Genomic DNA, 27,581 nt, shown 5'->3' on the forward strand with positions numbered 1-27,581 from the left:
GCGGGGCCAGGCCAGGCAGGGGGCAGTGGAGCAGTGCCCACGGCGGGCCTGTCTGACTCTCTCAGTGTCGGCACACAGTCCTCCCCGGGACAGGTATAGGGGTCGGGCCAGCCTGTGCTGGGAACACAGATCTAGGGGCTGGAGCCCCTAGGCAGGGGCTCAGAGTCCCTGAGAGGGGTGGCACCATGCAGGAGCCCCTTGATCCCAGAACATGGATCATCCTTGGTACTTCTTCCTTCTCACCCGTTGGAGGTGAAACTCGGGGACTCCTGGCTAAAAGGGGTGGGCTCAGGGCTTGGCCAAAAGGGGCAGCGTCACACCTGAGGGCCCCGGATGCTAGCCTGTGGCTGCTGACCCGAAAAGCACTGGGGAGCCACAGGAGGCTCACGGCGGGGTTGTGAGGGGAGCAGCAGAGCCAGGGATGCGACGTGGGCAGGGCTGTGAGTGGGTCTGGGGGTCCCCAGTGCAGGCTTAACAAGGGCTGGGCAGAGTGTGGCCCACAGGGGACATGTGCCAGGCCTGGGGAATTCTTGGAGAGTCCATGAGGGGGCCACTGGAATGGGACCAGGAATTGGGGAGCAGAGCGGGCCCACCCTGAGGGAGTTGGCCCAGCCAGGAAACTTCTGGCCCCAGGGTCCCCAGGAGAGGCCCTCTGGCTCCAGCTCCCCCGGGCCTGTGGAGGACGGTCCGGCGGCAGCCCCAGCCTGCCTGTGTCCCTAGCTGCGGGCTACCTCTCCTGGAAACCCCCACGCCCGCCCCCACCCCCAGATCAGTCCCCAGACATGTTAGATCCTTGGTCCCCCGGGGGCAGGGCATGGGGTGGCTGTGTGCCTCGGGCTGCCGGGAAGGGGGAGGGGGGCTCCTGGACGCTCCCTGGAGGCACAGGGAAGAGGTCCAGCAGGAGTGAGCTCCCTGTCACGGGAGGCATGTGAGCTAAGGCAGGGGCCTTTCCGATCTCTGAGGGAGCAGTGTGGCCAGACGGGTGGGATGAGGGGTTCGGGCCTCCGGAGCCCCCACCCGCTCCCAGGCCGGCGTTGGCCGAGCAGCGCCTGGGGCCGACAGCAGCCATATGTTGGGAGAGGAGCTGTGTGCGTCGCTCCGCGGCCCCCCGGGCCCGGCCTTCCTGGGCCTGTCACACATGATTTTCCCTGCCTGAGTGGCAGGCCAGCCAACAGGAGGGGCAGGTGGGGGCTGCCGAGCCTCTGTGCCGGCTCTAGGTCCCCCCCCAAGGCTCTCAACACTGGGCCTGCAACTCTGGGGTAGGTCCAAGTGCTGGGCCTTGAGCTCGGGACCCCCGGGATCTTGCTGAATGCCCTGCCCTGGTGTGGTCCCCCCACCCCTCTCCCTGGCCAGGTCAGGGTCGGGGGCCCCGGGAGGACCCCTGGCTGGTTGGCAAGGAACAGCCCTCCTGCTCAGTGGTGGGCGGGCGGCCAGGGGTGCACGCGGGCTGTGTGGGCGCCCGGGGCAGGCGGGAGAGCGCCCGGAGCCTCGGCCCTGTCAGCCCGGCGCCCACAGCCGTGCAGAGGGAGGCGGGAGGCTGCGGCTAATTTGTACACTAAGTGCTTCTGACAGGGACGCTTCACAAGTGAGAACACACCACCGCCCGCCTGGAGAAGGCCGCCGTGGCCGTGTGGGCAGTGAGGTGGCCTGGCCGGGAGGCCGGGAGAGAGGGCTGTGGGAGGCCCAAGGCCAACCTGGCAGGCAGAGATGGGGAGGAGGGCCCGGGACCAGCAGCTTCAGCGGCCAGAGGGTGGGAGACACAGGAGGCAGTGGGCTGAGGTGGGGGGAGCCGGGACCCAACAGAAGGGGGACGGCCTCTGGCCTTGTGCCCGATCCCCATTTTGGTGGCCCTGGGGTCCAGGTGAGGCCAGCCACGGCCAAGGGCTTGGTGGCTAAGTCCACACCCCAGGAGCCCCCTGATCCTGGCCAAGCGCCCACCTCGACCCCCTTCCAGCACCTCCTGTATTAAAACTAAGGGTCTGGACTACGGGGTCCCCCAACTCCTTCCCAGACACCGTGTGCCCTTTCAGGCTGGGGCCACGTGGCCCCTCTTTCTACCACCCCCTCCCTGCTAGAGCCTCCTCCCGTGCACACCGGGGCTCTAGGGGAGGGGGTGGGCACACAGCAGCGCCCCCCCCCCCCCCCACTCCAGCCTCGTGTGGAGACCGCGGCCTGGCGGGACCCAAGGATGTCAGGAGCCCGCTGTCCTCACGTCTTGCTTCCTGGGTTGTCCCAGGGAGGGACGTGGCCCAGGATGCTGGGACACCCCAGGGGTGGCAGGGCCAGCCCCGTGCCAACTCAAGGTGGACGCGCCTGGGCCCCCGCCCCGCAGGACGAGGCCCAGCGTGGCCGGCGCAGCCGCGGTGGAGCAGGGCGCCCGTGAGATGTGTTGTGGCAGCTGCCCCGCTGCCCGAGGCCCGCCCGGAGCGAACACTGCTGGTGGCTTTAATTGCTTTCACATTCGATAGGCTGGCCTGTGACAGGCCTCTTACACCCGCCCGAGCACCGGCCTGTGCAGCCCCCCCCCCCCCCCACCGCAGCCTCTGGGTGTGTGTGTGGGGGGGCGGCCCCCGCTGTGCAAACTGCAGCCCGGTGAGCCACTCGGCACGCCCGCCTCGGCCCGCCACCTGAGACACGGGGATGGGGCCTCCCAGGATGGGCAGGAGGGGACGTGGGCTGGCTGGGGCCGAGCAGGAGCAGGACAGCTGCCGTCCCGGACGGAAACTTTTCTCCCGGTGCAGCCCCTCACTCCATCTGCTCCCTAACAAGCCTAACGAGCCTGACGGGTTCAGACGGGACCCCTGGAAGCAGATTCCACAGTCCTGTGTGCGTGGGGACCGGTCTGCTGACCGTGGCAGGGTGTGCTGTATGCGTGGGATCCGCCTGCTGACCGCGGCAGCCCCAAGGTCTGCCCCCAGCCTCTGCCCTGCCCCGACCCCCAGCCCCAGCCCTTCCGACGTGCAGGCAGCTGGCAAGCCCCCCTCAAGTGAGGTGCTGCCACCGGGCAGGCTGGTGCCCCTCGGCACAGCCCTGCCTGCACAGGGAGGGGAGAGGCCAGGGACCCTGGCAGGGGCAGCAGACAGACGAGCAGGCGTCGTTACAAAACAAAACATGTTTATTTGGTCCGTTGGAGCCTGAGTCTGGAAACACCCATGGAGAGCCATCCTACAGGGATGGGGACTGACAATTGGTAAAATAGTCTCTGTGTCAGAAGAGCTGGCCATATATACAGGGTTAAAAATATTCACAGCTCAGAGTAAAAGGGGAGTGGACTGCCTCCCGGTGTTTCTCCAGGTGTAAAAGGCCCCCAGGGCTGCCCGCTGACTGGGAGCTGCAGGACACCGAGGCCGGGTGGGGCCCCCAGGAAGCTGGCCTCAGATGTCTGCGGGCAACTGCAGCTCTCTGGCCTGACAGCAACCTCAAGGGAGGACGGCCGGGTGGCCAAGTGGCGGCTCAGCTCCCTGGGCTTCTGAGGTGGGGGAGGAGCAGGGAGGGGCCGCCGGGCCCTACATGTGCCTAGACAGGGAGCCTGCCAGGGATGCGGACACCAAACAGCAGGGCGGGACCTGGGCCTGGCCAGACCCTGACCGGGAGGCTCTGACCTCCAGCCCCCGGGGCATGGCTTCGATCCTGGCAGGCGCTCCAGGAATTGCATAGTGTCGCCAGAGGGGCAGCTGGGACCTTCCCCATCCCTGGCCCTGAGCCCACGGTCGCCAGGCACCTGCCTCCCGGGACACACTGCTGGGACTCCCAAGGACCCCTGCTTGCCTTGTGGGGGCTGGAGGGCAGGGAAATGTGCTCTGGGGGTAAGCTGAGGCGAGAAGGCTCCTGATCGCATGTCCCATGAGGGGTGGTCCCTGTCCTCACCCCCACAGAAGGTGGTGGTCCCTGCTCAGCCTGGAGTCCCAGTCTCTGACCCCTACACGGGAGCGATCCCTGCTCTCACCCTGGGGTCCTGGCTTCTGACCTGCCCAGATCTGGTTCTAGGAACAGGGCTCCTGGCTGCCTCACCCAGGCAGGAGGCCCCAGGCCCCCAGGGAAGAGAAGCCTCACCTTGGTTTGGCCCTGGCAGTCTGAACCCGACCTGGAGGTGGCCGGTCAGGGGGGCCGGCATACAGGCCCCGTGTGCCAGAGGCAGGTTCGAGGTATTCTGCTTGGTAGCTGGGAGGCCCTGGGCAGGAGGAAGGGGCAGGGAGGAAGGCCTAGGGGAAGCTACTGCAGCTAGTGGCTCCCTGGGCGGGGTCCTGAGATTCTGGTTCAAGCGGCCTCTGTGGGGGTCTCCCTCATAAAGTGCACGTGGGGGCTGGGAAGGTGGGGTGGTCACAGAGGCCGGGGGCCATGCAGGCCAGCGACTTCCGGCGTGAGAGGGGGGCTGTGGGTGCCCCTGGAGGCCGTCCAGTCACTGAGGAAAGCCTGGGCGGCTTTGCGGTGTGCCAGGCGGTGGGTGATGGAGAAGCCTGCGTTGCCCTCCAGCTGGGACAGGATCACCAGGACCTGCCTGGGGGAGGGGGCCGGTGAGGATGGGGGTGGGGTGGGGTGAGGGGTGGGGCCGGTGCCCACCGGGGGGAAGGGGCCAGCGAAGGCAGAGGAAGCGGGGCGGGCAGGGGGCGGGCGTCGAGGAGGCAGCCGGGGCCCGGGCGGTGCCCACCTGTGCAGGGGGGGCACGCTGTCCTGGGTGCGCAGGCTGCCGCGCGTGGACACCACGTTGAAGCTGTCGGAGCAGTCACACTGCACGTGCAAGTAGGACTTGGGATGCCGGTTCTCCACCACCACGATGAGCCCTGCCCAGCCGTGCGTCAGGTAGTAGCAGGTCATGCCCTCGCGTCCCTGGACACCAGACAGCACAGAGTGGGCTGGGACCGGGCCTCCCCTCCTCCCCCCACCCAGGACCCCGCCCGCCGGCCCACCTCGTGCCGCTCGCCCCGGCTCTCCGTGAGCAGAATGATGGCGTCGGCCAGCGTGGTCGGCTGGGCCTCCACGGGCTCCACCATGACCAGCCTGGAGCTGTACACGGCCAGCACGTGGCCGGGCGGCTGCGGGGCGCAGCGCGGGACTCCCGCCGAGGGGCTGGAGGCTGTGGGGGGCGGGAGTTGGGGGCGTGAGTGGGGGAGGCGGGGGTGGGGGGGTGGGGGGGCACAGCGCGGCCCTCCCTGCGGGTGGGGGGCGGCGGGGTGGGGCCTACCCTGCGAGCCGGCTGGGGGTCCCGGCGCGGCGGGGCTCCAGTGGTTGAAGGCACAGCACACCACAGCGTACTCGCCGGGCTCCAGCATCACGTCGCAGTTGACAAACTTCTTGACCGCGCGCTTGCTGTGGGCCAGCAGGCGGCCCAGGCTCAGGCGGCCACCGCTGCCGAAGGACGCGCGGAACACCAACACGCACAGGTCCAGCAAGTGGCTGTCCCCCGAGTCGGCGCGCCTGCGGCCAGAGGTGGGGCTGCGGTCAGGGGAGTCGCCCCGCCCACCTCCGGCCCCGCCCACCGCCAGCCCAGGGCCCCGCCCACCTGCTGCCCTCCTGGAAGAGGGCAAACTCCAGGGACGCGCGCTCCAGCACCGTGAGAGCAGTCACCCCCACGGGCCCGCTGGCAGAGCTGGGGAAGCAGCCCTGCACACGCGCCTCCTGCCAGTCCGAGTGCACCTTGCAGATGTCCACGGAGTCGAAGTACCTGGGCAGCGAGAGGACAGCCCCGCTGCGCTCGGGTGCAGGCACTTCTGCACCCTCTCCACTCCCTGCCCCAGGGCATCTCCTGGGACCAGGGTGGGGAAGCCCTGGTCCGGGCCTGTTGCCCCTGGACACCACCAGGGGTCCCCAGCCCTGAGCATCATGAAGCGGGGAGGAGGAGGAGGCCCAGCCCTGGCAATACAAGCCCCTCCCTCACTGATTCTGTGCTGAGCTGGATTCTGGAAGGCCCGCGCCCCCCCCCCCCCCTCCGCTCAAGCTGTCGGGAAGGGCAGGTGGGGTCCCCAGGGCAGGGCACCACACGATGGGTCAACTGGGGCAGAGAGATCAGGTGAGCCAAGGTGAAGGTGGCTGAAGCACAGGGGCTGCCATGGGGCCTGCCTGCAGCGTCTGGGTACCTGATGAAGTCGCTGTACTCCATCCAGAAGACGCCTTCGCTGCTCCCATGTGGCATGAGCTCGCTGCGCAGGTGCCCTGGCCAGTGCGGCCACTCATCTGACCAGCTGCCGTTCCAGGAGAAGCGGCCCCACGGGTTCCGGAGACGCAGGAGCCTGCGGACCACAGGGCTGAGGGCCATGGCCGTGCCCCCACCGCCTCCACCACACATCCACCCGGCCCCTACCTGGAGCCCTGGACGTCCCGGACATCTAGAATGGAGTAGGCGTGGCGGGGACGCAGGCCCAGGCTCTCGTACGTGGCATCGTCCACCTTCATGTTACCCCCACCACAGGAGGCACCCATGAGGAACCTGCACGGGCAGAGCAGCCTCAGCGACTGGGGGCCCTTAGTAAGCAGCCTCAGCGACTGCTGGCCCTGCCCCCCAGTGGGTGGGGGGGGGGGATAGGAGGAGAGCGGAAGGTAGCAGGGGTGGGGGGAGGGGGGGTCCTGCCTGTGGGACCCTCATGAGACACAGGGGACTCGGGAAATTGCTGGCCCAGCCCCCTCCGCTGTGGTCCAGGAGCTCAGAGGCCTTGGGCTCCAGTCCCCACAAGCCTCCTGAGGCTGGCTGGTCCTGCCGGCTCCGGGCTGTGGCTCTCGGAGGGCAGCAATACTGCCCACTATCAGCCGAGAGCACAAGGTCTTGGCACTCATAAGCCGTCTCTCCCAGGCCTAAGGTTCTGAGCCCTTCCCACAGACACCCTGGCCAGCGCGTGCCAGGTCTTAGAAGGCAAGCCCCACTCCCACCAGGTGCCTCTGTGGGGCTCTCTCTCCATGCGGCTCTGAGTGGGCCCTGGCAGTCACCAGAGGCCCAACTCAGGATGAGGCCTTCCAGGTCAGGCCAATGGGCAAGCATCCTGCCTGCCGTAAGAGATGCTGGCGAACTTGAGATGCAGGGTGCGGGCCAGAGGGCGCGTGCCCCGGTTCTCCCACCGCTCCAGGCCCCGGCCTGGCCGTCCCCTTGTCTCGCCTCTCCTCCCAACGCCGCTGACCGCCACAGCGCCCGCCCCTCTTACCCAGCCTCCTTAGAACTCAGCATTTTGGCCCAGATGAGGTCAGTGTCAACGGGCTCCTCGCGGGGGTTAGTGGAGCTGACCTGCAGCGCCAGGCTCTCACAGGGGGCACCGGTGAGCGTGGCCAGGCCTTCGATGGCGCGCCCCGCCTGGAGGGCGAAGTAGGAGCCGTGCAGCTTGGCCAGCGCCTTCTCGATGAGCGCCACCCACAGCTGCTTCCGCTGAGCCTACAGGGAGGGGCTGGAGTCGAGAGGCCTGGCGCCCGCCGAGACCCATGATGCCTGCCCCAGGCCCCCCCATCCCGCCACCTGGGAGAAGAGGAGGAAGCCGGCCTCGTCGCAGGGTAGCATGTCGTCCACCAGCACTGTCGTCCACGTGCCGTCCTTGCAGAGCCGCACCTGGTAGGCGCCCTCTGCACACAGGCTGCGTGTGACCATCACCCGCTCGACCAGGTCAGGCCGCTCGGCCAGCACGGCCAGAGCGCTCAGGAACCTGTACGGAACCAGGGCCTTGCTGTGAGCACACTGGGCCGTCCGCTGCCCAGCCCCCCGTGGGCGCCCCGCTCACCAGCAGTTCCCCAGCAGCCCCTGCAGGATGTCCGAGGGCCGGAGAGTGTGGAACACGGACCACGAGGCGTTGTGGTCCCTGGAGACGGAGCAGTTGATCTCGTGGGGCCGCAGCCACTGCCGCACACGCTGCTGGACGCTGTCACCCGCGGGGAAGCCCACAGACTTGGGCCCAGGGGGGAAGCTGTCATCCACGAAGTTCACACTGTTCTGCAAGGGCCATGGCCTCACACTCAGTCTCCTCCTGGCTGAGGCCAGAGCCAGCACCCTGACCGATCTGGAGGTCCTGGCCAAGGCTTTGCGCGAGCCACACCACGCCATGTGGACACGGGGGACACTGCACATCCCCAGCCTGGAAGTTACAGGGATGGCAGGCATGGGGGTGCGGAGAACCTGGGATGGGGAAGCCAGGGCACAAACCCCCAGACAGGCCGTCAGGGTGGGCTGCTGGCAGTGATGGGGGCAGCAACCTGAGGGGGGGACAGACAGTCCCTCCAAGTGACGCGGGGGGGGGGGGCAATGCTCCCCTGGACTCAGGACCCCCACAGCTACAAGGGCAGAAGAGAGCGAGGAAGTGTCCCAACCCCGAGTTTCCGCAGGGTCTCCCTGGCTGGAGGAGGCACCAGGCCTGCCTGTGGCAAGAAGCCTGCACCTGTGTCCCCACCTCCCCTTGGCTTCACCATCTACGGGAGATCACAGCTGAGAAGGGTCAGGAGTACAGACCCTCATGCGTAGACAGGATCAAAGGGCAAGGGGTAGGAGAGCAGGCTGGTGCACAGAGCTTGGGGAAAAGAGTGCTGGTGCTGTCCCTCCGGCCAGAGAAGGACCACCCAGAAAGGACAGAAGGCGCAGACACCTTGGTCGGGGGACGGGGCGGGGGGGGGGGGGTGCCCACAAAGAGGAGAGGTCTGTGGAAGCAGAGTGCCAGACCCGGAGCGGGGCCACCATCAGCAGGGCGCTCACCTCCCGGCAGAAGGCCACGATGTTTTCCCAGAGGGCCTTGGCCTCGCCCTCATCGGTCTGCCGCCGCTTCTCCACGTGCATGCTCTCCCTGCGCCTCAGGGGCGCGACGCCCCGGCGCTGGGCCACGAGGAGCTGGGGCGTGTGACAGGCGGCACAGTGCTTGGCCCTGGGTGTGTTGAGCAGAGTGCAGGCAGGGCAGGCCCACTGGCCTGGGCGCTCGGGCGGCCCCACGAGAACCGGGCAGCTGGCCTTGTGGGCTGAGCAGGGACCGGACTTCTCGGCGCCGCAGTCGGGGCAGCGGGTGGCGAGCTCGCCGTGCTCCTGGAAGCCATGCAGCTTGGAGCAGCCGCACGCGGTGCATCTGGGGGCTGCCGTGGGGTTCCGAAGCGTGCACTTGGCGCATGACCAGGTGGTGAAGTCGGGGCTGGAGGGGCTGGCTGGCTTGTAGCGCACAGTGTCTCCAGCCAGGTCAATGACGTCGCTGCCCGGCACAGCACCGCAGGCCTCGCAGCGGGCAGGGCTCGCGGGGCCGGGCACAGAGCAGGAGCCACACCGGTGCGGCGCAGGGCCACCCTCAGTGGCCTCCTCCTCCAGCATGCTCAGCCTTTTGCTTGACAGCAGCTCTGCCAAGCGGGAGGCCCCGGCTGCGGTCCGCCCTGGGCCCTGGGGGGGCCCCTTGGAGCCGGCAGTGGGTGAGGGCTGGGTGGCCTCAGGCACCAGTGGCTGCAGCTGGGGGGGAACCTCGCGGCGGCTGCGAGGCACAGGGTTGTTCTGCAGGGTGGGCGAGAAAGGACTGAAGGACGGCGCCCGGGGGGGCTCCTGGTCGGTGGCAGAGGGAGGGTCAGCTTCGGCGCCTTCCCCGGGCTGGGGTGGGGCAGGTATGACGTGGAAGCCGGCGGGGGCCACGATTTCGGGGACCACCAGGGCCTCGGGAGGGATTCTGGGCAGCGAGAGTTTCCGGGGGCCTCCGCAGGCCGAGCAGGAGCTGGCCACGGGCGTGTTGTGCAGTGTGCATCGCTGGCAGGCCCAGCCACTCCCAGGCTCTGCTGCCCTCTCCTGCTCCTCCTCCTCTAACTCCTCCTCCTCCTCCTCCTCCTCCTCCTCCTCCTCCTCCTCCTCGGGCCGCCCCCGAGCTGGCTCTGAGGCCGCCAGCCCCACCGTCCGCACGGGGCCGGCTTCCTCCTTGCAGCCGCCCCTGGGCTCCGCCAGGACCCCATTGATGATGGGCAGCAGGGACGTGCCAGGCACAGGCTCTGGGGCAAAGCCGCACACCTCGCAGGTCTCCTTGCCCAGGAAGTTCCGGAACGTGCAGCGGGCGCAGGGCCATTTCTGCTCCTCCACGCTGAGCCGGAGGATGTGGTCGAGGTCAGGCTTGTGCCGGGGGGCCTCACAGATGGAGCACTGGCGCTGCCCGGCTGGGTTCAGGAAGGTGCAGCGCGCACAGGACCACTCCCCAATCGCGGCCATGGACCCAGGAGAGTGCGTGTGGCTGCAAGGGAAGGTCCTGATCAGTGCAGGCCCGAGTGTCCACCTGGGACAAAGGGGTTGAGCCGCAGGGTCTGTGTCCTTCCGGGCCGTAACAGACATCGGCCCCAAGAGCGCACCCTACGAGGGGCTCGAGGATTCTGAGGAGTCAGGAGCCCTCAAGGCCTCCAAGGGACCTCACAGGTCTGTCCTCAGACCCCTTCTGGAGGGGCAGACCTGTGGGAACAGAGCAATGGGGTCAAGACATGCTGCCCTAGTGGCCACGGCGCTCTGCTGGGGAGGCAGGCAGTCTTTAGCCAGTTCCAGGAGAGAGTATGAGTGAACTTCCTGGACGGGAAAAAGGGCATCCTCAAAAATCTACAGCGAACATCATACCCAGAGGTGACACACTGAGTGCTTTCCTCCCAAGACCAGGGGCTCAGCACTGCTGGTCAGCATTGTACTCGAGTCTCAACCAGAGCAGTTAGGCAGGAAAAAGAGGTAAGAGGCATCCAACTGGAAAGGAAGAAGTAACACTACCTCTAGAAATCCCAAGAATCCACAAAAAATATACTAGAGTTGGGGCGCCTGGGTGGTTGAGTTGGTTGAGTGACCGACTTCAGCTCCGTACCTTCAGCTCCGATCTTGCCTCACACTGTTTGGGACCCTCTGCCACCTGCCCCGCCACCCCCCCCCCCCCCCCCCTGCTCATGTGCATGCTCTCTCTCTTAAAAATAAATAAACATTAAAAAGAGAAACCACCAGAGCTAATAAATGAATTCAGCAACGTTACAGGGCACGAGATTGACACACAAGCGTCAGCTGGGTTTCTAGGCCAGCAAGAGCTTAGGAGAGCAATACCACTTCATCCAAAACAATGAAATATCTAAGGATACATTTAACTAAGGAGGAGAGACTTGTACCTTGAAAAGTACAAAACGTCACTGAAAGAAATCACAGAAGACATGAAGGAATGGAAAGACACCCCCTCGACCGTACGACTTCATACGGTTACAATGACAGTAATTCCCAAGTGATTGATAAAATCAGATTCAACGCAAGCCCAATCAAAATCCCATTTTTCTTTTCTTTTTTGCAGGAATGGAAAAACCTGATTCTAAAATTCGTATCAAACTGCAAGGACACCCCCCTCCCCTCAACTAGCCAAAACAATCTTGCAAAAGAACTCAAGACAAGGACAAAGCATGTATCTACATATGGTCTGTGTGACCAACAGGACAGAAGTGAGCAGTCTGGAAAACACCCTCACACATATGGTCAAACTTCTTATTTTTTAAGTAGGCTCCACACACAACGTGGGGCTTAAACTCACGACCCTGAGATCAAGGGTCACATGCTCTGCCAATCGAGCCAGCTGAGCACCCCTCGTCAAATGATTTTAGATAAGGGTGCCAAGGCCGCTCAGGTTGAGGGCAGTCTTTTCAACAAATGGTGCTGGGAGAGCAGGATCTAAGCACTAAACAATGAAGTGGGGCCCTTACCTCACACCAGTAACTCCAAATGGATCAATGACCTAAATGTAGGAGTGAGAACTATAAAACTCCTACAAAAAAAACCCAAGTAAATTTTTGGGACCCTGAAGGGCGCCTGGCTGGCTCAGTCAGTAGAACATCCAACTTTTGATCTCAGGGTTGTGAGTTTGAGCCCCACACTGGGCATAATGGCTACTTAAATAAAAAATAAAATAAAGAAAGAAAAAAAGAGAAAATTCTGTGACCTTGAATTTGACAATGGGCCAGTTACGACACTAAAAGCACAGGCCAATAAGGGGAAAATCGGACTTAGAATGAACAGCTTCCATGCTTCAAAGGACACAGCGGGACAAGTGAAAAGATCACTCATAAAACGAGAGAGAATATTTGCAAACGTGTCTGACAAGGGTTTTGCATCCAGGAAATATAAATAACTCCTATAACTGAATAACAACAAAAATTCTGTTTTAAAAATGGTCAAAGGATGTGAACGGACATTTCTCCAAAGAGGACACACAAGTGGCTATGGAAGCCTGTGGAAAGATGCTCAACATCACTGGCCACCAGGAAAAGGCAAACCGAAGCCCCCGAGAGGCACCATGATGGCTGGCCGGAATCCACAGTGCAGACGACAACAAGGACCCACGGGCACCGGAGAAGAGAGAACCCGATGCCGCATCGCCAGCGGGCATGCGGAGGCGGCCCTCAGCACGTGACAATTACCACCTGACCCAGCAATTCCTCTCCTGGGTGTGCACCCCCCACAAATGACAACTGGTACCCCGGCACGCACACACATGCTCAGAGCAGATCTATTCACGACAGTCAAAGATGGAAACAACTCAAAGGCCCGTCAGTGAATAAACAGGTAAACGAACTGTGCACTGTTATTTGGCCCTAAAAAAGAATGAAATTCCGATACAGGCAACAATGTGGATGAACTGTGAACACGTAGAGCTAAGTGAGAGAAAACAAACACAAAAACACAAAAGACCACACGTTGTAGGAGTCCATTTACAGGAAATCTTCACGACGGGAGACCCAGAGGCAGTAAGAAGTGTGGCGGCCCCCAAGGGCTGGGGACAGCTTCTTCAGGAGCACCGGGGTGATGAAGTCCGGGGACTGGGTAGAGGTTTTGGGCACACACAGTGTGAATGTACTAAATGCCACTGGTCATTCGCTCTGAAATGGTTACTCGATATTGTATGAATTTCATCTCAAAAAAAAAAAAAAAAAAGAGAACTCAAGGGGAGGGCCTAAGTGACTGGGGGTCATGCCCACTCAGGGCCAACGGCTGGCTCCCCCAGCCCAGCTACTTCTTTGGTCTCTCTGGGGACCCTGGGCAGACATCTGACCACGAAAAGCAGCCTAGCAGTGGTCCAGGCTCACCCGCTGGGTCAAGGGAGGGGCAGGCTGCATCCTGCGGGGCTGGGCACTGCCCACTCACCTGCCCACTACCAACCCAGACCACCGCAGGCCCGCCCTGTGTGGCCCCACGGCACCGTGCGAACCTGCCCTCCCGTGGCACGCGCCCAAGCTGCGGGGGCCACGCCCGGTGAGGCCCACCCGCAGCTGGCAGTCCCGTGGGGTTGTGGTGGGGAGCTGCCCAGCCCAGGGGCATCCCGGGGGAGGTGTTGAAGGCCAAAGGAGGCGGGAGAAAGGGGAGAGCCCCTTCCACCAGCAGCTTATCCCGAAGTGCTGGCAGTGCCCAGACCCGAGGGATCCCGTGCCCCTCCCAGGACGGGTGGCTGCAGGGCTGGCAACACTCACAGTGCACCGCACCCTGCCTGGAGCCCCTGTCCCTCGTCCCGAGGGGGCAGCCTGCAGGCACGGCCGTGTGCCCCAGATGCCAGGTGTAGTGGCCACAGAGGACACAGCACCTCCCAGCGGCTGGGCTGTGGCGTGTGCGTGTATGGGTCTAGTAGCGCTGGAGGGCAGTGTGTGTGTGGGGGGGTGCTCCCGGCTCCTCTGCCGCCTCAGATGGGTCAATGCCTGGGGGCGGAGAGAGCCCTTCGACCTGCTTCTCAAGGGCTAATCTGGGTGCAAGGGGGCGTCTACACTCCATGACACACAGTCTCCTCACCGATTGTAGCTGTTCTGCCTGGCGGAAAAATCAATTGTTCTTTACAAGGCATGAAGCCCGTGCTTCTGATGCTGTTTATGCCAAAACCTTTTGGTTCAGGAAGAAAGAGAAGTTGCCTCTTCAAAAAAACACAAAAAAACAAAACAAAACAAAAACCCAAGCAACAGGAAAGTTTCTCAGGGCCCAGGGCAAACTCTGTGAAGCCACCTTCCCAGCCTGCGTGGCCGAGGCTCAGGAGCCAACACAGCCTTGCCCACAGATGGCAGTGCCCAAGCAGACAGACGGGCGGTGGGGTGAATGGGTGCCAGGCTGGGCTCAGTACAGGCACTCAGCACCAGCAGAGAGGGGCACACGAGCTTTGGCCTTGGCTTCCGTGCTACAAAAAGCCTAAGAAATCTTCCTGGAGACCACTGGGCCCTCCCCCACACTGTTCCCCAATCAGAGAAGGGTCCACAGTCAGGGTGTGGGTCACAGTGTGTGCCCAGAGACACGCACACAAGCATGGGTTAAGTCCTAGGCTGCTTTCACCCCAGCTCCAGGATCAGGGCACGGTCACTCACCCCGCACACCTCACCTGGCTTGGTCGCGGGGGCCACCAGAGCTAATGTGACACTCTGGAGACCGTCCACTCCTGAGCGGGGTCTCCAAAGAAAAGCCCCTGGCCCCGGTGCAGGAAGGGGAGATGACACCTGTTCTAGGACACATCTGCCCTTGGATCCAGGGCTCTGGGGGTCCCAGATGCTCTAAGCAAGGATAGCATGGGGAGGGAGGGGGCCCAATTCCCGTTTGCCCTCCTAATCTGCCAGCCGGCCAGTCTCCCATCTGGGCCCAATAAACTTGAGGTATGATGTCTATTGGTCCTGGCCAGCACCTGGGGACACTGGCGGCATGCGGCAGGTTTTATAGCCATCGTGGTGGACAAAACACACCAGGAAGTTTCTGTCTGGGGTTCAGAAAGGGTTAAATCAAAGTAGTGCCCAAAACTCAAATTTAGCCCTGTGCAGGGGCGGCCCTGGGGATGGCGGCAGTGGCACAGGGGTTCCCAGGACAGGCAGTGGTGAGGGCGCTGTGCTCCCTCACTGACCCCTGCAGCCCACATCTCGGGGTCACTGGGCAGGCTGAGAAGTGGCTCAGAGGTCAGTGACCTGCTGACCAGAGGCCCCTGGCCCTCACCTCCCTCAGGTCACCTCCAACTCCACAACCCCAGAACCCCAGGTAGCCCCGATGTGACACAGGGCCCGGGTAGGAGCTGAGGGCTCACAAGACACTCAGAGAGGCCAGAGCGCCCAAGCAGCCTGGGAGGAAGCAACGGCGTCGGGACCCGGAGCCAAACCAGACTCCAACACAAAGCGCACCCGAGCGCCACGACACCACACAGTTCAGGACACGGGCTGAGTTGTGTCTTGGGAGGAGCCAGCTGCCCACGGAAAGACTTGAGTTACTCCTTACAACAGAAGGCCAAGTCAATGGGAAACTGAGGCACTTGTCCAGAAAATCCCAACTCCAAATGCCCACCGTGCCCTCAGTCTTCCGGAGTCGCCGGCACCCGGTTCCAATTCAAAAGGGAGGCTACGGAGTTCCTCTGGGGGCACACCGTAAGCTCCCCCTAGTACCCAGGACACGCACGTTTGCAGGAACACGGACGCTAGGGGTCATCAGCGCAGGGTGCAGCACAGCCCTGGGGGGATGCCTTTCCTCCCCAGACAGTTGAGAGTGGTAAGTGGTGTCCACACTCGAGGCCCTCAGTGAAGCCGCCAGACCTGAGGCTGTTAGGGTCCTGGGCAGGCCACGCCAAAAGGTCCGGATGCCCCACTGGCCGTGACCACAGAACCCCCGACCCGAGGTCTCGAGGCAGGCCTAGGTGCCCTCCTCTGGGGTCATCCTCCGCATTTCTGGGTTCCCAGGGCTTGCAGGCGACGATGCCCTCGTCCACCGCTTATGGATTAAGGTGAGTAGCTCCCAAGGCCTGGCGGTGGGTTACAGGGAAGCCGGTGCAACGGGACGGTCCCGGCCAAGGAGACAGCGTGCCCAGGCACGGAGGCTCTCCAGTGAACGGCGCCCTCCAGACTGGCAGAGCGCCCAATGCGTGTGTGCGCGCGTCCAGGTGTGCGTGAGGGGAAGGGTCCTGAGGGGTGGTTGGGCGTGGGCACCTGCCTTCCTGCCCCATTTCCGGCCATCTGCCTGGTGCAGCTCCCCCCAGCCGTTTCGCATCCGCAGTCGCGGCGTCTGTCAACTCCTCCTGCTTCGCCTGCTGCTCGCCAGGGCACACAGCGACGGCCCCGGGTCTGGCTGGCTGCAGGGGGCAACAGGAGGAGCCGCCGGTGCCCCAGCCCGGGGGAAGAGCCTGGCAGGAGGCCAGAATGAAAAAGTTGGGCTCGGTTCGGCAGCGCGCGCCAGGATCCAAAGTCTGACGGGCACACGTGTCCCTCGGCACGCTGGGGTGTGGCGTGCAGGGCCCACACCTGGCCTGCTGCTCCTTTCGGCCAGCCCCCGCCCCAGGACCCAGTAAGGAATTACCCCCAGGAAGGAAGGAAGTGGGACTTTGTGAAAAGCGTGTGGACAGACGGGTCACACGGGGAGATGCCCCACGTCATCAGTCAGGAAGACGCAAACCAAACCACATGGGGGTAGTGCCCCGCACCCGCCAGGGTGTCTGGATTCAACCAGGCAGATGGTCACAAGTGTTGGCCAGGGCGGGGAGAAGCTAGAACCCTCCCCCCCATCACTGGTAGGGACGCACAACGGTACAGCGCTGTGGAACACAGGCTGGCGCTGTCTCAGGAGGTCGGGCAAACTTACAGTGACCCTCGGCAGCTGTACCCCTGGGTCCCCGCCCAAGAGAAAGGAAAACGTGCGTCTGCACAAACGCTTGTACGTGATTGCTCACGACTACACGATCCATGAAAACCAAGTGGAAACCACCAAGTATCTGTTAACTGAGAAATGGATACAACCCAATGGAAATACCCCCTTGTACGGACGGACCCCATTATTCAGCCACAAAAAGGAATGAAGCCCTGACACCCACTGCCACGTGGACAGACCCTGAGGAAGTTACACTCGGTGACAGAAGCCAGATGCAAAAGTTATACGATTCCACTGGTATGAAATTTCTCGAAAAGGCAAATCTACAGGCAGAAGGCAGGATGGCTGCTTGGGGAAGGGTGGCAAATGGGCAGGGTCCCCGGGGGCTCAGAGACCTGGGCGTACAACTCTATGGACGTCCAAAACCAGGCAGCTGCACGCTTACAAGGGGGTGAATTTGAGGGCACGCAAGTAGAGACACACAGATGTCTACCCGTGCGTCACCAATACCGTGACGAGGGAACAGCGGAAACTCCTCCTGTCGCTCACTGGGCCACCAGGCCCAGTGCCTCCTGCCACCGGGGTAACTTAGGTAACACGGCCAGATACCACCACCGGCTGGGCTCACTTCTCCAGCACCCTGCAGGGGCCTCCAATGCCATTCCAGAAGGGATATCCGTCAGGACCCTGTCTACTATCCACCTAGCCGGTGACCCCAGAACAGGCCTGGGGTCCAGACACCAGAAGACTGTCCTGCAGAGTGAGCTGCGTCCACAGGAAGTGACGGCCAAGCGCACGCAGCATGGCAGGTGCCTGAGGGAAGGTGTGCCGCCACTGGCGGGAGTCCCAAGAGAGCAGGGGCTACCGCTGGAGGTACCCTGAGTGCCTACTGAGCACGAGGCTCCCCTCTCCAGCGAGGCCACAGGATGGGCCAAAGTCAGGGGTGGGCCAGCTGAGCCCAGGCTGCTCCCCACCAGTCATCCCAGAACTCCTGGGGAAGGGTACCCAGGTGACTCAATGGGCGGCCTCGGCGGAGAAACCTGGGCGGAGCCCGGTCGTGCCCGCAGCTGGCTTGGGCTGGCACGTGAAGGCCTGCCCGGGCAGGGGCACCACGGCAGGAGGAGCAGCAGAGCAAGCCCTGTACCTGGCAAGCAGGCCACACAGTCCCTGTCCCAACTACGCCAGCCAGCCAGGCCCAGACCCACGCTGCACGTGTGGGGGGAGGGCTGGCGCCCCAGATTTTCTCCAAGAGCCTCTCAAGTCTCGGGCCTTGTGGGGGAAGCGACTTGCCAGAGGATTCTCAGAAACAGGACCCCCCGCCGCCCTCTGCCCAGGAAGGGTCACTCTGACACAACAGCACTCCCGCCCCCTGGGCCCTCCCCTCCCCACCCTCTTACCTTCGGGCCCGGGGACGCGGGGACGGGTGCTGCCGGGTGACCAGGGCACCACCCCAGACGGGCCCCCCGGGGCCGCTCCTACACCAGCCGGCTGCTGCAGGGGGCCCAGGGTAAGGCGGTCCCCCGGGGAAGCCGTGGTCCGACTCGGTCTCGGTGGCCAGCGAGGAGGCGGAGCTCCCCATGGCCCCCGCGGTGGCGGCCGCGCTGAGACCCGGGCCTGGTCACACGCGGCCGGCAGCGGGTGAGGTGGAGCATGGAGGGAGGACAGCGCCCACGCCGGAGACAGGGCGGCCGGGCTGGTCAGTCACACGACAGAAATAAACACAGAGAGAATAAAGAGAAAGAGGAGAAACAGCATGACTCACGGGAATGAACCCCCAAAGCCTGGGGAGGCTCCCCGGGGCACAAGCGACCTCGGGGACCCAGGACCCCCACCCCGCCACCAGGGCCCCTGCTCCGCTCCTGACGACCGACCACAGCCAGCCCATCACCTGCCCCTGGGGGGGTCGGGCACGTGTCCCGCTGGTCTTCAGAGGCCCCACCCTCAGGGAGAAAGAAGTCACAGGGTCACGCTTTATTGTAGAGACAAGGCCTGAGGAGCATCAGGCTGAAAGCAGAGGAGCCAGGAAGTGTGCGCAGTGGAGCTGGGCAGCCCGAGGGACGGCCTTCGGGAGGGGGCACCGAGGACCCATGTGGCCCGGCGGAGGCAAGCGGACTCGATCCACCTGCTTCTGCGGAGCCTTCCTGAGGGTGAGCCTCCCAGGCCAGACGGACCCCAAGGGCCCAGGAGGACAAGGGGACTCTGGCAGAGACGGCCTGCACTCAGGGGAGGCCGTCTGATGCCCCATGGGACGAGGGAGAGAGCTCGAGGCTTGTTCCAAACAAGGCAAGTTCCAATGAGGCTTGGGGTCAAGGAGCCCGGCCCCCAGGGGGCCGGCGGCTGGGGTGGGACCGGGGGAGGCCTCCGTGCAGCGCAGGCCAGTGGGCGCCCAGGCTCTAGAGGGCCACGGGGACAGGGTATGTGGGTGGGGCCAGAGGCTCCCCGAGCCGAGAGTGACCAGCAGCACACACGCGGCTCTGGAGGCCAGGGCCGGGACAAGTTTGGGTCCCCTGCCCCATAAGAGCTCCAGCCAGATCACCCGGGTCCTGTGCACAGCCTTGCCTTGGAGGGATGGGGACGTGGGTGGGACAGAGCAGCGCCAGCCCCCACCACTCGGGCCTCCCCACGGGGCACCGCCAGAGCAGATTCTGGGAGGCAGAGACCCCGTGGCCTGCAACACCGACGCCATCCCGCCCCATCCATGAAGGAATGTCTGCGGGCACCGACCCACAGGGGCCGCACGAGCCACAGATGCCCTTTCCAGTCGCCCGGCAGCCGTGTGAGGAAGGTAAAACACATGAGCGGACTCTGAAAGATGCATCTTATGCAACCCAACACATCCTAACTGTCCCCGCGTCGGCGTGACATTGAGGTAAAACCACGTGTGAGCTAGTGATACGTTTCCAGGTGAGATCCTCGGACTCCGCTGTGATGGCACCCCTTCGTGTGGACGAGACGAGCTCGAGTCAGACCCCGAACAATCAGAACAGCCCCCTGGACTCCGGTCCACGCGGGAGCCCCTCCTAGGAAGGGCCCGAGTATTTCTGACCCACCTTTCACAGCCAAATCCAGGGCAGAGGGGCCTGAGGTGGGGCCATATGCACTGGAGGGACCGCAGACGCTCAGGCTTGGCTCCAGGGCTGGGGCGTCCCTGACCAAGAGCTCTCTGCCTGTGCCCCCCCGGGAGAGCAGAGGGCCGGTGGGGGGTGGACCATGCCACCTGCCCTGAGTCAGTGCCAGCACCACACGTACCCGAGGCAGGCAGAGCTGAGGAGAAACCAGCCCCCAAGCAGAGTGAGGGTGTGGCCCCAGGCTTCCCAGGGGGATGTGACTCTGCCCGGAAGGAAGAGGTCTCAAGGCCCTCGCACAGGCTGGGCGTGCTGTCCGAAGCACCAAAGCACCGAAGCACCGTCGAGGACCCACCGGCTCCTCAGTAAGGCCCAGAACAGGTCTTCGGCGGCAGGGCGGTGAGCGCTTAGGCCTGTCCCAGTCGCTCAGGGAGCCCTGCACGTGGCTCCCTGAGCAACAGCCTCCTGACATGTCTTTGGGGAACTGGGACCCTTCAGGCCCCATCTGGGGTGGGCTATGTGGTAGCAGCCCAGCGTCTCCTGGGAGGGCAAAGGCAGCACAGGGTCCCTCTCCCCAGGGGCTCAAGACAAGGGGTGCCCTGCAAGGGGAAATGCTCCCCAGAGAGCAGCTGGCTCCAGAGGGCCTCTCTGGGACCGCCAGGGAGGACGGCACCCTGCATCCCATCCTCCGTCTGGGCCCCACTGGGAGTAGTGAGACCCCACGAAGGAGCACCCTGGTAGAGTGAGGCCCCCTGGGGAATGGCCACCAGCCCCGTGCTAACCCGAGAGTGCCACCTGTGCGAGGTGACGTGCGGGAAATTCCGCCAGGCACGCTGGTCAGTCCCGGACTCTCACGCTGGCTCTGCGCCAGAACAACCAGGCACGGGGACATTTCCACACCCTGTTCCACAGGCCCTGCGCCTTAAGACGAAACCCAGGGGAGGGCCTCCTGTGGGGCAGAGCACACCCCGACCCCAGGTGACGGGCGTCACGCCGCCCTCCTCTCCTGCAGGGCCTGCTGGGTGGGCAAAGCCCTCACCCAGGCGAAAGAGTGGACACGGGCCACACATCCACACCTCCTGCATCTTCGCTCATTCAGCAAACACCCGTCAGGTGCCCGCGTGGGCCAGGCAAGCGACAACACTCGAACCCTGTGCGTGAAGGGCGCCCCTTCCGCTGCCGTGCCTTAGGACAAGCGCGATGAACATCATGTCTCTGGGGGGAAGCCAGAGCGCACACGGTGGTGGCGCCAGACTCCCGCGACGCGCAAAGGGCAGCGTGCTCGGTTGGCAACGTGGCGCCGAGGGCAAAGCCCTGCCCGCAGCCTGACAAACCACCCGGGCCCCCTCGGCCTTGTTCGGGAGCCGCTGCCCTAGATTTAAACGGGGCAGTGGCCTAGATCTGGCCTCATGGAAGCCCGGAGGTAGGGCTGCAGTCTCCGCTCTGAGGTGCTGACCAGCAGGGGCTGAGCGGCCTGTCCCCCGGCGGGGGGTGAGGCGTGCGCCTGGCAGGGCACGACCCGCCCAGAGGGACCAGCACGAGAAGGGCTAGATGAGGACTACTCCGTCCCCCCACCCACCTCCCCTGCCCCTGTGGGCCCTCTGAGAGGGTGAGCACTGAGACTTCAGCAGGCGCAGGGCGGGGAGAGTAGGGGTGGAGTGCTGAGGTGCGGGGGTCAGGTGAGCTGCTTCCGCCAAGTGAGAGTTCACCCAGGTGACACCCAGCAGGGGCCACCCACCCCGCAGGGGTCACCGTGACTTGTCAACCGAGAAGACTACGGGCAAGTAAAAGCCACGGTTGGGGGGGGGTGGTGAAACAGTATGGGTCACACCCCAGGAGCCAATCGGGGTGTTTATGGCCCACTATGTCCTGTGCTCCTGGGTCCCTTAGTCCCGTGTGGCAATGACCCGGGTTCCACACAGCTGTATGCTGCCTAATGATGCCTCTTTCCGTATGCACACTCCTCGCCCAAGCCCCTCCCCAAACACGCAGCACCACGACTATGTCCACGCTGCACATGCTCCCCGTGCTGTGCTAGTTCTCCCCAGGTGAGAAGGCGAACTTTGTGTCCCAGCTCCACAACACCCCCACCCAGGTGTCCCAGGGAGCAAGTCTACATGTACCTCCCAGTCCCACAATAAGGGTGAGAACCACAGCAACCCTGACAGGCTGCCTGAGGTCAGCCCCAGGACCGGCCCACGGGGGTGGGCACAGGGGGAGCAGCCTGCTGGGGGGGCACGGGGGAGGGGGGCACAGGGAGGCATGGGGGGAGCAGCTTGCTGGGGGGGAGAACGGAGGGGGCACGGCGGGGAGCAGCCTGCTGGCAGGGGTGGGGGGACAGGGGGGAGCAGCCACCCTGCTGAAGCCCAGGATCGCACCCAGCAGACACAAAACCGGTCATTCAGCACCCCCACAGCCTGAGTGCAATCGGGCCGGACCCGCCCTGGGGAGAGCCAGACTTCGACCTCCCTGTACCCCAGGACTGACAGGACAGCACTCTCCCTCAAAGGCCATCCCGCCAGGGTGCCGGAGTCGGGGCTGGACCACCAGGCGAGTAGGGGTTCCCTGCAGCACGCCCTGATGCAAGGTGGCCCCGAGAGCCAAGCTCTCTCTGGGCAGGGCGAGGGGTTGCCTGCACTGCACACGAGCCCTGTGGCCCAGACGCACCCACAGCCCTTGGGACGGGGCCCTCCCAGCGCTTCAGGTGCCAGACCCTCCACGCAGAGGGAAGGCTCCGTGACAGCAGGCTTGCCGGCGGTACATCCACCCGGAGGGCACTCCCTTTCCTGGAAGGTTCTGGACTCTGGCCCTGGGCCTGCACACCCACCCCCAGGTTTATCAGCACGAGCCAGAGTCCACTCCGTCCAGGCTCTGCCTCTCATCCCCGGGCCAGGGTCACACGAAGGCTGTCCTACCCTGGGCACGTGGGCCTGGACGAGGAACAACCCTCATTGTCTAGGCCGTATGCCGTCCGGACGGTTCCCTGAGGAAAACGTCCAGATGGGAGCCTGGTGGACACCTCATCCCTGAAGAAGCACTTGCAATTTTAGGGGCGGCGTCCAGAAAGGGTCTCAGAGGTCTCTATTTTTAAGTACTATCATGGAGTTGTCTCGACATATTTTTTAAAGAGTACTGGGGCCAAAAGTTGGGTCTGCGCAGTCATAAATATGGGACATTGATTTATGTATTTATTTGTCATTGCAGCAAATTGATGGATTCCCCTGTCGTGCTAGACCCTGACGTGCCAGGGAGCAGGACAACGCTTCCAAGGTTGGTGGCTGAGGGACTAGGTCCCTTTAGAAGCTGCATCTGTCCCTCACCCAGAGAAGGCTAGGGGCTCCAGGACAGCTGCGTGGCTCACCAGCCCCTTGCTGCCTGCTTCAAGACCCCTGAACTCCATGGGCCAGCCAGGGTGGCAGACGGGGCTGTTGAAGACCCTGAGTCCTCAGGGGACAGGGGCTGCCAGAGAAAGCTGCCCAAGCGGGCAGGGCTCCAGGCCAGCAGCTTGCCAGCTACGGAGATTCACCTGGACTCAGACCCCAGCACCACCGGCCACTCTACCCACCGACGGGGCAACCGTGTGCAGCTGTGCTCCTTGGTACGGGATGACCGCGGTGGGGAGGGGCACCGGCGGCCTGCTCGGTCCTTCAGGCCAGAAGGGCCCAGACTCCGCCTCCCTGTGGCCTCCTCCACCAGCCCTCTGTTGCCCTTAGGCAAACACAAGGCCGGTCTCCCCCACCTGCTTCGCAGGCCACTGTGCCCTGGGAGGTGATGTCACCAGCCTGCTGAGCTCAGAGAGCCAGGTGCAGGGTGAAGGTCGTGGGCCCCGAAAGGGTACCTAGCACTTCCCGTTACCGAACTTGAAAGGAACCATACTCTGTCCCAAACCCTTGCCCTCGGGACCAGGAGCTGCCGCCTGAGGGCACTACAGGATGGTGGTCACGCTCGTCGGCATTTCTGGACTTGTCCACGTCAGTCAGGTCCCGGCGCCGGGGCACAAGGAGCACCTCTGCTCGTCACAGGGAAACAGGCGGCCAGTGACCGGGGAGAGGAGAGGAGGGCCTCTCCAGACAGACGCACTCACGCACGGGGGTCTCGGGGCTGCCTGCACGGAGGGGAGCGGGGTCACTGAGCATCCTTGAGTCTGTGGAGGCCTACACCACCTCAGCTGTGCATCGTGAGAAAGCGTACACATTCCAAAACGCTGTTGTCAGAGGAACAGGGACCTTCTCAGGGTCTCAGTTTCTTAGTTCACAGGTTCAATATTGTTTAATGTCAGATGATATGTTCTACAGGGAAAGAAAAAGCACCAGATGTACCCCCTCACTTGGGGCGCCTTCCTTGGCTAGGGAGGCCTGGTGGCCTCTGGCCTCACAGCAGCACAGGTTTCACGGGGCCGTGGGGACACCTAGCCTGAAGCTCACTTTAAGGGAGGAAGAAGGTGAGTCGGGGAGTCGGGGAGCCGTGCAGCCTAGGTCCCAGGAGCTCAGGCCTCCCTGCGGCCACTGTTCCCGAACGGCAGGGTTCCAGAATGTACCACCTCCCTGTTAAGTGGAGGGAGGGGACTATCAGGCCAGGGCAGACGGTCCTGGAGTTCAAGGTGAATTTAATTGCAAAGGGCAACGTTTTGGAGAAGTGTGGATGCTGGGAGATGGAGCTCCAGAACGAACCCCCTCCGCCTCAGGTCCGGGCTGTGACAGCAGGGGTGGGTAGGGGCTGCAGTGAAGGCCTCCTCTGGACAGACACACGTGACACCGCTGGGCAGCAGCTATCCACCCGCTCTCCTCCCTGACTACCTGACAGCACCGTCCAGGCACGTCCCTCAGCCTGGCCACCAGGGAGGTGGGGACAAAGCATGCAGAAGCAAGAGAAACAGGGCACGGAACAGCCACCATGTGTCCCACTCCCATCTCCTGCAAATCCACCCCTGGTACCCAGACTAGTCCTTGTGGAAGGGACGGAGTCACTGACTTCCCGAGCGGCCCCTCCTGGGGTGTCTGTGCTGGGCCAGGACAGCCCTCTGTCCTCCCACAGCCCCCGGCCCCTGGCCCCCTGCACCCAGTCGGCCCTGTCCCGGCGGCATTCACACAGCTGTCTGCCAAGCCCCTACTCAGACCCTGCAGGGACCCACAGAATGATGGGGTGTGGCTGGGCAGGTCTCTAAGCTTGAGAGACGGAAGCAGCCCAACCTTCGTTCACAGAGGGCGGAAGCCAGCAAGGCCACGGTTAATCCCCCAAAACGTTGTGGGGTGCCATTCTGTACTCCCCTGGGAGGCCTGGAGCTACCTGCCAGCAAGCAGGTGGGGAGCAAGCAGCTCAGGGAGCACCTACTCGGTGTGGACGGGACACCGCTGAGCACCAAGGGCCCGCATGCGCACAAGGAGCCAGGGACAGGGCCCGAGAGGTGGAGTCGGAGCCCGGCACAGGCTTCCTGGGTGTTCTCGGCAGAGCAGGAAGGGAAGAAGGTGGGGGAGTCGGAGTCCATGCCGAGGAGCTCTGCACAAGAGATTGGGCAACAGACACGATCACAGTCCTGCTCTGGGACATTCCCGGGGTGCTGGTGCTGAGTAATGGGGTGCAGGGCGGGACCAGAGGAATGGAGCACTGAGGAGGTGCTGGCAGCCCAGGTAGGAGGGGAGAGCAGGACCAGGGCTGAGTGACCCCAGAGCTCGTTCCGGACGCCCGGAGCCGGAGTGTCCCTGCTTGGGATGCCGGCCCAGGCTTTGAAAATCTGATGAGGAAGCCACCCAAGGCACCCCATGCCTGTCCCCACTCTGATGTGGGCCTCTCACTGCAGCCTCACACTCCGGGGGAGAGCAGGAACCCAAGACATTCATGGACACACGTGACCAGTCACCAAGGCTTCCTGGTTCTTCAAAAAGCCTAACCAGGGGCGCCTGGGTGGCGCAGTCGGTTAAGCGTCCGACTTCAGCCAGGTCACGATCTCGCGGTCTGTGAGTTCGAGCCCCGCGTCAGGCTCTGGGTTGATGGCTCGGAGCCTGGAGCCTGTTTCCGATTCTGTGTCTCCCTCTCTCTCTGCCCCTCCCCCGTTCATGCTCTCTCTCTGTCCCAAAAATAAATAAAAAACGTTGAAAAAATAATTTAAAAAAAAAAAAAAGCCTAACCAGTTTGTTTAACCACACCCTCCCGTGCCTGAGGTACACGGGGGGGGGGGGGGGGGGGGGGGGGATGGGGGGCAGGCAGAGGCTGCTCTGTGTCCAACAGCCACCAATGCAAGCCTGTGGGTGGTTACCCCCTGGGGCTCTTCACCCACCGTGGGTCCAGAAAAGACACCTGCGGTCTTCGAGGGATATTTCAGGGCAGAATACTCTTTCCAACTGCCGCAAATGTAACAGGCCATGGAACCAGGACGTACAAAGGCAGCCTCGCGGGTTGGAGACCTGGATGTGCAGCCCCCTGGGCCCCTTGGCCTCAGTCTGCTCGTCTGAAAGCAGGACTTACCAGGGAGCCACCCAGGACAGGGGCCCGGAGAGCTGGGTGAAGGGCAGGGGACCCAGAGCAAAGACGCAGGACCCGAGATCGGAGGTCCCAGCCTGGCAGTGTTATCGCTGAGCCCTGGACTCAGCAGGGCTTAAACCTGGCTCTCGGGAGGTCACGAGGTCACCGGCCCGTGGGCCCAGAATCAACTCAGAGAGAGTTTAGAGGCGGAAGGGAAGGGAGAGAAGTGCTCCTTCTGGGAGCAGAAAGTAAGATGTGCCCGACCCGAGGCCAGGCTGAGTGTGGCCCCCTGACTGTCTGGGGCCCTCTTTCTGTGAGTCAGACCAGGGAAACTCTCTGCTCACATCTGAGAAAGTCAGAAGTGGAGGGATGCAGTGACTTCCCCTTCCTGCTCTAGCCCAGTCTCTGGGGGGACGGAGGGGGTCACGGACATGGCACAGCCCACTAGACCTGGCCCGACGAGGGGCTCAGGGAGGAGAGCAGGCTCAGCTGGGCCTGTCTGCCCTCCCAGGCCTGGTGGCCCAGGAGCCCTGTCGCCTGCAGTCCGGTCACAAACTCTCCTGCATGAAGCGCCCCTCCCCCCCCACTCCCGTCCCCGCGCACCCCCGAGCCACCCAGTCAGGGCCACTTGACCACACAAGGGTTCACTGGTCAGTATGAGAAGGGGTGGCCAGCAGCCTGGCAAACGTTCTCAGGGGCCACCCCCTGTAACTTCCCTGTCTCCGGAGAGCCAAACCAAGAGAAAGAGGAAGTGTGGGGTGGCCGGAGGGCGCCGCCCCCGGGGAAGTGCCCGGAGACGCGCTGTGGGCAGGGATGCGGGGGGCAGCAGGGGGCACATCCCCTAATGCAAGCGGGATCAGGACAGGCCTGGAAGATAAGGGCACTCAAGGGCAGCAGGGGCTGAGGCCGCTTCCAGCGTCCGCAGCACCCCGGGGCTGGTCTCCCAGTGACCCAGATGACCCAGGTCCGCGCGCGCTCCCCTCCCGGGCGGCGCCCCCAGCCCTGCTCGGGCTCCGGCCAGCGCTCGGAAGGCGCCGCCCGCCGGGCCCGGGCTCCGGCGGGGGTCCAGGCCGCGCCCCCGGCCCAGCCCGGCCCGGCCCGGCCGGACTCACCTCCGCAACCTGGCGACGCCTCCTCAGTCCCCGCGGCCCGGACGGCGCGGCCCCAGGCCTGCTCGCCGGCGCCGGCCGACCCACAACTTCTGCCGCCGGCCTCCCGCGCTGAGCGGCGGAGCAACCGCGCGGCCGGCCCGGCCCCGACCCGGCCCGCGTCCGGCGCCCGCCCTACGCCGCCTCCGTAGCGTAGCGCCCGGCCGGGGCCCCGCGGCTACGGCGCGCCCGGGGCGCACGCGGCGCTGTGAATCGCGCGAGCGGACTACCGCTCCCACAGGGCCGCGCGGCACCGCCAGGACGGAAGCTCGGGGAGGTGGCCGGTGCGCGACGCAGGCCGGGAGCTGTAGTCCTCGGGTGTTGGCCAACAGCCGCCGCGACCGTCTCCGTCCAGGGGCCCGCCGACTTCCCGGGCCTCCCCGCCCGCCAGCACCGCTGGAGAATGCC

At 64.1% G+C, this 27,581-nt stretch overlaps 1 protein-coding gene across 4 annotated transcripts; it reads right to left on the reverse strand.

The window, feature by feature from the left end:
* Positions 1-3,097: 3,097 nt before the first annotated feature.
* CAPN15 (calpain 15) lies at positions 3,098-27,294 on the reverse strand. Of its 4 annotated transcripts, XM_042971215.1 has the most exons (14): positions 27,138-27,294; positions 24,898-25,062; positions 17,899-18,194; positions 8,657-10,145; positions 7,695-7,903; positions 7,436-7,619; positions 7,131-7,354; positions 6,299-6,424; positions 6,075-6,227; positions 5,501-5,662; positions 5,183-5,415; positions 4,908-5,074; positions 4,649-4,827; positions 3,098-4,498 (listed from the first exon to the last, which is right to left on the reverse strand). In XM_042971215.1, exons 3-14 carry the CDS (start codon positions 18,078-18,080, stop codon positions 4,321-4,323), a joined length of 3,486 nt encoding a protein of 1,161 aa, XP_042827149.1. In that variant the 5' UTR covers positions 18,081-18,194; positions 24,898-25,062; positions 27,138-27,294; the 3' UTR covers positions 3,098-4,320. The 4 variants fall into 4 exon arrangements, with proteins under 4 accessions (XP_042827149.1, XP_042827148.1, XP_042827151.1 ...); XM_042971214.1 differs by lacking the exon at positions 24,898-25,062; XM_042971216.1 differs by lacking the exon at positions 27,138-27,294 and having other exon boundaries at positions 4,404-4,494; positions 24,898-25,506.
* Positions 27,295-27,581: the final 287 nt, after the last annotated feature.

Source organism: Panthera tigris, chromosome E3 (genome assembly GCF_018350195.1).
Source record: "Panthera tigris isolate Pti1 chromosome E3, P.tigris_Pti1_mat1.1, whole genome shotgun sequence".
Taxonomy (NCBI): Eukaryota; Metazoa; Chordata; class Mammalia; order Carnivora; family Felidae; genus Panthera; species Panthera tigris.

What these genes read in the sequence shown, in the direction of transcription:
- CAPN15 (XM_042971214.1), bottom strand. Translation starts at nt 18,080, where the DNA reads ATGGGGAGCTCCGCCTCCTCGCTGGCCACCGAGACCGAGTCGGACCAC. An exon ending in CCGCGTCCCCGGGCCCGAAG is followed by an intron (nt 10,146 to 17,898) that starts GTAAGAGGGTGG and finishes CTTCCCTTGCAG; the next exon opens with CCACACGCACTCTCCTGGGT. An exon ending in TCGTGGCCTTCTGCCGGGAG is followed by an intron (nt 7,904 to 8,656) that starts GTGAGCGCCCTG and finishes TGGCCCTTGCAG; the next exon opens with AACAGTGTGAACTTCGTGGA.